Here is an 11,494-nt window from a genome sequence, read left to right as displayed (position 1 = left end):
ATTATTTGTTTATGTTATGATTATTTTGGTTGTTCTTTACACTATTTAAATATACATTTTTTAATATTTACCATCATATATATTTTTACTATAATGTTTTTAAATTAAAATAAAATACAATATAAAAATCAATATTAATATTAAAAAAAAATATGACACATAAATAAATAGAAGTTGTTAAACTTAAATTACACAATTCACAAAATAAATAATACATATATGTCAAGTTTTATATAAAAGTTTTAATAATTTTATCCCTAATTGAATCTCGAACAAGACACACGTACTCAAAAGATATATTATCCAATTGTTCAACAAGATCATCATCATCATTGGTAACATCATCATCACGGGTTTTGGCCAATAAAAAAATATATTCTTATAACATTTGGTATAACACCAATGGCCAGATAATAGTTCTTGAACCCATTCATGTCTCATTAGTGCACTAGTTCAACATGGTTCTTTGCACAAATATTTCAAGTTATGATCAACAATCAATACAACACTAGTTGCTAGTAGAAATAATATATCATCTTCTGTATTTTCAAAATCTTCTTCATTTGAGTTATCGTGATACTGTGACGAGCTTGTGATAACCATTTGTAAAATAGTAAGAGCTTTTCCTGCAAACATCTTTTCATATGTTAGTTAAAATAACTTTTCCTGCAACACTTCAATACAAGATGCAAATTATTGGCTATCAAAGTAGATCAACACAAACTAAGGTACAAACTAAAATATAAAATAAAATAGTTGATATCATTAAACACACACGAGTTTGTGAATTAAAAGAGTCTACTTACTAATGACTAATAATAATAACAACTACATTGGTTATCAATTATATAAGTGACAATTGCAAATAGCACAATCTAATAGTTTATCCCCTTAGAGAATCAATTTCATATAACAAAAAGTTAAGTTTTGAGTCTCCATCTCCGTGAGTCACATATAGTTTCCTTAATTCTATCTCTCTCTAGATATGGCTGGATTGAGCAAGTAATTTGGAACCAGGTTCCATATCAGGCAGCTTCTTAACATCACGAATGATATTGGCAATAGAATAAGGACCACTTAACTCTTTATTTGTATCATTTATAGGATCTCTAGTGTGAGACTGAGTTGCTCCTAGTATTTAGCAAGGTAATTAGTGAGTTTCTTATGTTGCATTTTCTTACTTTCTCTCTGTGACATTGAACCACAATTTTTTCTTTTCCTTCCACTTAAATAACTACCTTCAGAGTTGTTCAATTTAAAATTTACAAACTCATTAGTACAACTAACATTGGGACCACCATCCCCAGTACTTGCACCAATAGTGGGATATTCACTATCGAATGAACCATTATATGAGTCCAAGTTTTGAACATTTTTGAGTAATACACCTGAGAATGATGCACATGCATGTTCACTAGTGGCTCTATTGGGAGCTAATATTGATGTTTGCACTAGTTCAACATGGTTCTTTGCACAAATATTTCAAGTTATGATCAACAATCAATACAACACTAGTTGCTAGTAGAAATAATATATCATCTTCTGTATTTTCAAAATCTTCTTCATTTGAGTTATCGTGATACTGTGACGAGCTTGTGATAACCATTTGTAAAATAGTAAGAGCTTTTCCTGCAAACATCTTTTCATATGTTAGTTAAAATAACTTTTCCTGCAACACTTCAATACAAGATGCAAATTATTGGCTATCAAAGTAGATCAACACAAACTAAGGTACAAACTAAAATATAAAATAAAATAGTTGATATCATTAAACACACACGAGTTTGTGAATTAAAAGAGTCTACTTACTAATGACTAATAATAATAACAACTACATTGGTTATCAATTATATAAGTGACAATTGCAAATAGCACAATCTAATAGTTTATCCCCTTAGAGAATCAATTTCATATAACAAAAAGTTAAGTTTTGAGTCTCCATCTCCGTGAGTCACATATAGTTTCCTTAATTCTATCTCTCTCTAGATATGGCTGGATTGAGCAAGTAATTTGGAACCAGGTTCCATATCAGGCAGCTTCTTAACATCACGAATGATATTGGCAATAGAATAAGGACCACTTAACTCTTTATTTGTATCATTTATAGGATCTCTAGTGTGAGACTGAGTTGCTCCTAGTATTTAGCAAGGTAATTAGTGAGTTTCTTATGTTGCATTTTCTTACTTTCTCTCTGTGACATTGAACCACAATTTTTTCTTTTCCTTCCACTTAAATAACTACCTTCAGAGTTGTTCAATTTAAAATTTACAAACTCATTAGTACAACTAACATTGGGACCACCATCCCCAGTACTTGCACCAATAGTGGGATATTCACTATCGAATGAACCATTATATGAGTCCAAGTTTTGAACATTTTTGAGTAATACACCTGAGAATGATGCACATGCATGTTCACTAGTGGCTCTATTGGGAGCTAATATTGATGTTAATTTATCTTTAAATTTTAAACCTTTCTTTTTGAATTGTTTTGCTTCAGGTTGCCCATACAATTACCAAGATACAATTATTAAGATTACCACCAATGTATTGATAATAATCACACTTTATTTATGAACTCTCAATGTTAAAACTTACCAAGATTTTTCTTTCCCACCACTCAGTCGATGCTTCAAAATTATTTTTCTCAGGATTCCAACCTAGTCCAGTTTCCTTTCCAAATATTTTATATCATGTTTGTCATTTTTTAAAGTTTTCCCACTTGTTCTTAATTTGACTCTCATCAAGTGATTTCATTGACACTCTTAAATTTTGCCTTAGCTTTCCTCCACCAAATTGAAGTCAAGCCACTACTAGTCTGTTCCCCTAAATTTGCTTACTCTATAACACAATCAATTAAAAGCTCAACAATACTATCTTCCTATTTTGATGATTTTCTTTCTCCTTCATTAGAGGAATAATCCATTGGAAAACTTATTTTTCTCTTGAACATTTTTCATCATATCTTACCATTATATTTATAATACAGGGGCACCAATAAGGTAGCTTGATAAACACCTAATTATTTCAAACGAAACATCTGTATACTTCAAGAAACTAATCAACTCATATGTCAAAAACTATACATGATCATATAAATAAGAACATCAATAACACTTCTAAATAGAAAAGCTTTTCATCGAAAAAGAAAGAGCACTAATGCCAATTCATATTTCTCTGATCTGCTAGAGAAATTGCAAAAGAAAGACCAATGGAACTTAAGAAGGATTATATGATGATTGTGTATCTTTTTATGGTCTTAGTTGTGTACCCATTATGTGAATAATTGCTTATATAAAGAAAACCACTTCTACAAACAATTGTTTCTTTTTAAATAATTGAGAAATCATGAATGTTATCAAATTGAGATGATCGTGAATAACTGAATATTAACCAAACTAACATTTTTCTCTTGAAGCTAATGAGTACGCAATGAAGATATGATATATAATGTTACACTATATTGTACTGTGATAATAAATTATTGTGCCTTCATCTAAATTATGATAACATGTCAAAATGAGTTCTTAATTTTTTTTATAACAACTCCTACATTCCTATCTAATTGAAAATGGAAGGTATAATATGCTCTAACAATCTCTACATTTCTTACTTGAATGGACTTTTTAAATAAAAGGAATATGTTACTCACTCAATCCTCAATCCAGAAACAAAACAAAGAAACAATAAAAAGTAAAGAAACAGTGAAAAAAAGAGACAGGATGGGAGAAATAAAGAAACAATGGAGATGCAAGGATGCCAGAAATAAAGAAAGAGCGAGAAATAAAGAAAGAGTGAGAAATAAAAAAAGCAAAACAATACCACAAAACAAAACAAAAATAGTAAGAAATAAATAAAGTTAAATAATACCAGATAATGATTATGCTATTGAAATGGATGGAGGAAATGGAGAGTTGTGAGGAGTTAATAGAGTTTGGTGGTGATAAAACGATAAAGGAAAATGAGAGTTATGGAGTTTGGGGTGATGATGTGAAGAATCGTGAAGTTTGGTGGAAGAATAAAAATAAAGAGAAAGATAAAATTATGAAAAGATAAAATAGGAAGTGGTAAAATTGAAAAAAATAAGATAACCAAAAATGAACCAACCGATGATTTTAAAGTTTATATTTTTTGCTTATTTTTTAAAAAAAATTTGAGTTTATAATTTCATTTAGTTATTAAACATACATAGTTTATATTTTCAGCTTATTTTTAAAAAAATAAGCAAAAGCTACAAAAATAAAAATAAGCTAAGCTATACCACACATGCACCTAATGTCTTAAGATTATGATGAAATTGTAATATCAAACTCAGTCATATAAGTTTTCATTTCAGCCCATTAGTTAGTAACATGATCAAAAGCCTAATTATTATGGATATGATTGATTGTGGATTGATGTGAAGAATCTCGAGGTTGTATGGAAAGTCTTGCTAAGGTTTTGTCTAAGGTTCTTTATTGACAAGCAATGTGAGTATCATATAAACACTTGTTCAGAAGATATGGCATAATGGGATAAGCTCTACAAATGGGTAGCTTTTTGCATCAAAAAATTTGCTCAGTCCTCATAAGTTCGGCTCAACTCCAGACAAACCACATATCACCCGTCCAAACCACAAAAGGCACGATCTTAGACATTAAAAAGTAGGGTCGTTGTTGGGCCGGCAAATTTTTCACCCCAATTAGACCCATGTTTTTTGCTCAGCCTGGTGAGGCCGAGACAAATCGGTTCAGACAGCTCATTTTGCCTGCTCCCTGCCTGACTTGTCCTACCCTAACTCTGCCATGAAGCAGTCACTCTTGATATTAATTTCTTTTCCAGCAAAACAAAAATAACAAACTGAATATAATTGCAATTTTCAATATTCTAACATCATGATTATTCATGTCTCATGGTCAACAAAATACCTTGCTGAGCTAAACATGCTAATAATCTATATCCTCAAAAGTCAATTCAATAAGACTAGTTAAGACCAATTTTATCTACACTTGTATAAAGGCAGACTTGGAATAAGCACACATAACCAATCTTTGCTTTTCACTTTGCTTTATAGAGTATCGGTATCGGATACGTATCGAATATAGTACTCATCATCTATAACCTTTGATTGTTGTTACAGAAGGCTGAGCTATGGGTTTGACACCAAAACAAACAATACATTGTTTTATTATTCTTCATTCGATGAGTTGCTTTTACTGCTTCCAACAGTCCAATACTCTTTCACAGCAACCAATATTTTCTGAGGTACAAGTGGACCATCCTCATGATCCACCATTTTGGCTTCCCATTTCATTCCTCCAACAATTTTTGTAACCTTGTTCAGAACATCAACTTCATCACGGATGATGATTGCTCCTTCCGGTCGTAGGATGCGATCCATCTCTACAAGGATGTCTTCCAGGTTGCACCTGTTTAATCAAATTAGCAAGAATTTCATTAAAAAGAGAAGTAGAAAATTATTGTGTCAATAGAAAGGTAGTGTTCTGTTAAATGGGATTGTTATCAAACATAGTTGACATGTGGAAAGGACGTTATATCCTCAACTTGAAGCAAACAAGGTAATATTTGTTGCATATCGTTATTATTTTATCGTTTGTAACAAATTTTGCCTATATTATAACTTAATTGGATTAACTCATTTAACTTTGACCAATCTTTACTATCCTAAATTCTACATTGTAATAACTAACAAGATTAACAAATCTAACTAAATCTTAGATAAGATAATGTTATATCAATTCAAATATATCTAACAACATTGATGCAGAAATACTCAAGGTTGCAGTTGTTTCTACTTTCTTCAAAGATTATCTTAGAATACACAAACTATGATTACTGGCATAGGGAAGAAGAGGATGAAACTTACGTGTCCTGGTACAAGCTAAACAAACCATTAGCATGAATAAGATCATATGTCCTTGGGTATGTAGAAAAGCCTTCACACCTGAAGAATGAACAATAATGTCAGCAATTTCATAGTACAAAATTTTCTAAAACTAACCATCAACCTCAGTTTAATTTATAACCTTTGTGAGTAAAGGAACGTAACTCGCAAGGAAAGTCGGCATGAAATAGAAGACTTGTAGGAAAATTAAGAGAACTTCTATAAACTTACCAGTCATGATAAATGCCAATTAGACCTCTCTCATAGACAACACCTAAAGTATTCTCAGCAATGGTGGGCACAACATTCATCACCCACGATTTTTGTGATTCAAGTGCCGCTGCAAATCCTCCTAGGCCTGCATTCATGTCCATCACATTCCGATATCTAGTAGTGCCGATCAATCTATTCATTCTTTTGTAAGCATTAACATGCATTTTCCATAATTTGTTGTCCTCTTGATAAGAATCAGTTGTAACCCCTGGAATAATTCCCTTCGCAATTCGAGGAGGAACCGCAAAAAGCCTAGCAGGAAACTTCTTCAATTCCCCTCCAGCAACTTCACTTTTGCTGCTTACCTCAGGGTAAGGGGTTTTACAGACCTCCATTTTTTTGTACCTATTAAACAAAATATGTAAAAGAATATAATAGAGATGGAAACAAGAAGCAATTATATATATATAGTAGTTCATAGTAGACACGCACACATAAACACACATATATAAACACAATGCAGATATATCAATAACTTGAAGGCATTGAGAGAATGAAATGCTACATAATTTCAAGGATCAAGCTAAAAACATACCTTGTAATACGAAATTTCTGGAAATAAAGTAGAAATAAAGGAATATTCTAGGTATTAATTACTTTACTGTGATGCCTCCTGTTGTGAGAAAATCTAAATGTAGTGAAGGTTTAAAAAATTGTATTTTCATACTACCATTTCCTTCTATTATTATTTTATGCCCCACAACACAGGTCACATTCTCAACTAAGCCTAGCTCATCTGGAAAACTTGGTAAAGAACATGCAGTGAAGATTATCCAATTATGCGGATAAGAAATAGGAAATAAGAAATAAGAACAACAAGATGAACAAAGTATGTAATCTTGTGCAATTATCAGTCCATTCAAGTATATATAAGATGATAAACTTTTATAAGTGTAATGGATGTGATGTCGGAATGAACAGAATAAGGTTGTGCAGGTCTTACCATACATCATCAGCATTATCTGAATCACAAAACTTGGGAGACTTTCTTAGGCAGGATTTAGCATTTATATTCTTCCTCCAAATAGCAATATCGCCCTTTTCATACTTCTTTTCCCAGCAAAGACTTTCGGCTAACTCCTCAATTTTTCTCTGCTCTGCCTTAAGATCTTCCTTAGATCGCTGCCATGTCTGGTAGTATGTTTTCCAATTAATTGGAGGGCCAGATAAAATCCAGTATCCACCAGGCCTTAAGACTCTATCAACTTCCATTAGATACATGCCCTCTGTAATCAATCAATGGGTGGAAAGTTAACATTCCTCTAGAAAATGTTTCATTCAGATTTATGCATATTACTCTTTCCCCTTTAACTTTCTCCTCCTCTCTTGGTTTAATGCCTTTGAAGCTATATATGAATGCAACAATTATTGTCATAACATTTTGAGAATTTTAAAGTAGTTGAAGGTCTTAGCAATATGAAATTCTAGATACTTGGATATATTTGGTGCGGTGTCCCAAGAGGTAGATGCTAGACAGTTGAAGGAAATTGGGTCGCCAACAAATAATATAGTTTTGGAGCAAGTTTGGGTAAACAACTTAACTTAATGCTTTTTCAATAAGTGTTTATCATATGAGAGCAAGCTCTTTTTAGCTTATTTCACAAGAATCACTCACAAGCTTATTTAAATAAGCTATTTTCATAAGCACTTGCTTAGTGCATAAGTTATCTACACATTATTCCTAATACCTCATTAAACATTTGGATAAAAGAAGTGGATGCTTTAAAGAACTTACAAATAAACTATTTTTTCCCATCATAATCTTTGGCAAACTATTGCATTGACATGTTTTCCTAACATTTGTATAATTTTTGTTTGATAGTTTGGTTATCTACATAAGAAAAGGTTGATAGCAAAAAACTCCTGAACAATCTTATAGACAATCCAATTTTGCACTAACCATTTCCAGACCATGGAATTAGACATCGAGAACACTGGGCCATATCGAAGGCTCTCGAAGGGTATGGAAGATGGATGGTGCCAAAAACACCAATAACAGCAGGAACACCTCTTTCTAGTGCAAACTGGACTTGTGCTTCATGGTTGTCCTTTGGGGCAAAGGACATTGCCAGCACATTTCTCTTTAGCAAGTAGGCTCCCCAGCTTGCAACCTGCATAATTGTTAATGTTCAATTAAGTCCTAAAAATTACCAACTAGTAAACTATGCCATCAAGCATGACAAAGAAATGAAAATTGATTTACTCAAACACACAAAAAAGTTGATAAATTTGGAATGCATTACATCAAAGAACATTATACGTGTCAACATGATTAGGCGTTGATTATAAAAGGAATAAGCTAAAAAGAGCTTCTAGGAAAGTCAGAGAAGCTTGTGAAATAAGCTAAAAAGAGCATATAAAACTTACTCCACAACCAGTGTCCAATGCTGTTCTGACAGTACCATCTGCAATTGGAATAACTGATGCAAGTTCATCAATATATGCATCCGCTCCTTGAGGGAACATGGTCCCTCCACCTGGAAATTTAAATACATTTCCTTGGAATTGCACCCAGTTCTGAATGGCCTTTTCCACTGTCAGGCTTTTGTAAGGAACATTAGCATAGTAGGCATAATCGCGGCTTTTAGGCCACGGAAAAGGCGTCGTGTACCCTTTGGGGGCCGGAATGAGGCAATGCAGTTTCTTCTCTTGAGGAGGACAGTGCCTTTCCCTATATATCATATTTTCTCTAGGGAATGTCATCGCTCGGTCCTGCTCTTGGCATGGTGTATAATCAGTATATTTGACATCACACGACTTTAACACTTTAGCTTTTGGTTCTGAAGGCTCAATAGTTTCCACAAGATTGTGATGAGATTCAAAACTCAAATTGGGCACAATGTTGCAGTGTGACATGTCCTTATTTACTTTCAATGCAAGTTTGTCTACCTTTCCAGATCCACTCCTTTGCCATGCTCCCAAAAGATAACAGAAACAGCATAGACTAATCACAACAAATATTGACAATGGCCTTCTTGCTCTTTGGCCTGGTGTATTATTCTTAGAACCCATTTATCGGCTGCCAATATTTAAAGTGGTGAGTGACAAGTTATGGTAGACCATCAGAAACCAAGCAAAGTGCTAAAATTGGATTACTAATTTTATAAGCACAAAGTATTAATTTTTAACAAAAACGGTACTGATGTAGTATTGTAGATGCCTTTTGTGATTGGAAAAGAAAGTGACAATGAAAAACCGAGTTGCAAACTGTTTTTTCACATTCTAACCTAACAAGTTACGACCTGTTTTCGAACATATTTATGACATACTTGACACAATTTCATCTATGATCCTGCCCGGGCTGAGCTGGCACATGGTTCACTACTTCACCGTAATGAGAAACCATCCTTTTGGAACACCTATCATCACCATAATGGATAAGGCAAAGAACAACCTACTTATCACATGCCCAGATACGCTCTAGTGAGGATCTCGAATTCATGGTGATGACCTTATCACTATCATTCACACCTAACCTATAAATCAAGGGATGAACCTTGAGTGAAGTTAAGTTCTATTCTCTACTCTAAACCTCCTTGAGTTTCTACTGACTTGAGCAAAAGAGAATCATTGCAGGTAAACACACATTTACGGGAAAGGTGCACCCACCTTCAGGTAAAGCTCACAGCACTTAAGAACAAGCTAAAAGTCTGATCTATAATTCATAAGGTGATTTTGTGCCACAATTTCTAGCTTAGGAAGACATTATTCCCTCTAAAAACGAAAGAAAAGGAACCAAGCTTAATTCTCATTCAGTCATGGTTAGCATACAGAACATAACATGCACGAGGATCTATTATCTAGTAACTAATGATTCCACACTAAGACATAGAAAAACTATAAAAAAATGATTTTTTGTGTGGGGTTACTCTATTATTTGCCTGATCTTCACAAAAGCCAAATAGCCACTTAACAACAATCTCTTTTTTCTGTAGTACATAGCACAACACAACATTCCCTGAACTCCCAGATACTCTTGTTTTGCAGGATCAACTAAAGATCTAAAAAACTAGCTTGGTAAAAATTGAAACTTTACAACACAAATTTGAAACAAAGCAGGAACATGATAACTAGTTACTAGATCAACTAAATGGACTATAATTAGAAAGATGACAACATAGTAAGTTTGCAAATTCAATGAAAGAAAACTGAAGCAGCATGCAAATAAAATCAATGACTAACCTCTACCAATAAGAGAGTCTCTTTCTTTCTACTTCTCTTTAACCTTATAGATCCCTACACTGATCTAAAACACTGAAAAGAAGAGAAAAAGGAGAGTGTGATGCAGTGTTGTGAGTGAGAGATTAGTGATACATACACTTTATAGAAGCATGTGTGTGTTATAAGTGGAGACATAGATGGAAAGTGACAACATGGGAACAGAAAATGGAATTTGACAGTTGGACTGCATCATTTTGGTAATTCACCCATTTCTTAACAGTTTCATCCGCCGACAGAAGTGGTCATCAAGATTTATGGTAACAAAAAAGCTACATTATGCACATCTGATTTATGTTATCGTGCACTTGGTGTAAAAAACTATCTTCATTAAAAATATGATAGTTTTAGTTTAGTATAAATCTTTTTTAGTTTTACGAAGATATCTTTATTATTATTTTACTACCTTCAATGAATTATTGCTCACAGGAATTAAACTTATAACGATGATTTAGTAGATCTTTAAGTGACATGGTTAGTTTAAAATGTTTGGTATAGACTATGACATATGTCATTATGTTATAAATGATTAATTTAGGTCAAATCTTTTACTCCTGATTCTATATGAAGAGATACATTATGTTGGTCTCATAGTTAATTTATTTTTTAACTTTAGTTCCTCAACTGTTTTCTCCCAAGTTGTTATTCTGTGCACTCCTACTTTCCAAAAAAATATTTTTTGTATATCATTAACAACAATACCAAACGATGCCGTTTTGGTGTATCGTCTTTTTCCCATGCTAGTATGGCGAGGTTGGGCGAATAGCATGAGGAATGCATCATGTTGAAGCTCTATTCTTGGTAGTTCAAACTTGAACATAGATTATGAGGTTTAATGCTTACGAGTAAGTTTAAAAAGGAGGGGACAATGGGCATGGAGAGAAATGGTGGCCATGGTGAAATAAATTGATGCCAAATGGGATAATTGTAAAAAAAAGTGAAAATAAGATAAAAAAAAATAATATATTTAAATTAAAAGTTTAATAATTAAATATTTTTTTATGAATCGAATACTATCACACATACTTATTAATAATTTTTTTTGGCTACAATTAACTAATGAATAATAAAACAGGAAAAACTAAATTTTAAAATTGTCAAATATATAACAAAAAAAACA

General features: G+C 32.7%; 1 protein-coding gene across 2 annotated transcripts; it reads right to left on the bottom strand.

Moving 5' to 3' along the window:
• Positions 1-4,827: 4,827 nt before the first annotated feature.
• Positions 4,828-10,601, bottom strand: LOC109340103 (probable methyltransferase PMT14). 2 transcript variants are annotated; one of them, XM_019577677.1, is made up of 7 exons: positions 10,382-10,601; positions 8,524-9,175; positions 8,057-8,267; positions 7,100-7,382; positions 6,115-6,501; positions 5,866-5,943; positions 4,828-5,407 (listed from the first exon to the last, which is right to left on the bottom strand). In XM_019577677.1, the coding sequence occupies exons 2-7, from the start codon at positions 9,166-9,168 to the stop codon at positions 5,167-5,169; spliced, it is 1,845 nt and encodes a 614-aa protein (XP_019433222.1). In that variant the 5' UTR covers positions 9,169-9,175; positions 10,382-10,601; the 3' UTR covers positions 4,828-5,166. The 2 variants fall into 2 exon arrangements, with proteins under 2 accessions (XP_019433222.1, XP_019433221.1); XM_019577676.1 differs by having other exon boundaries at positions 10,339-10,600.
• Between the last annotated feature and the right edge of the window lie 893 nt (positions 10,602-11,494).

Source organism: Lupinus angustifolius, unplaced genomic scaffold (assembly GCF_001865875.1).
Source record: "Lupinus angustifolius cultivar Tanjil unplaced genomic scaffold, LupAngTanjil_v1.0 Scaffold_138_2, whole genome shotgun sequence".
Classification (NCBI taxonomy): domain Eukaryota; kingdom Viridiplantae; phylum Streptophyta; class Magnoliopsida; order Fabales; family Fabaceae; genus Lupinus; species Lupinus angustifolius.
Note: the sequence above shows the minus strand (reverse complement) of the source record. Positions and strands in the feature narration are given on the sequence as shown.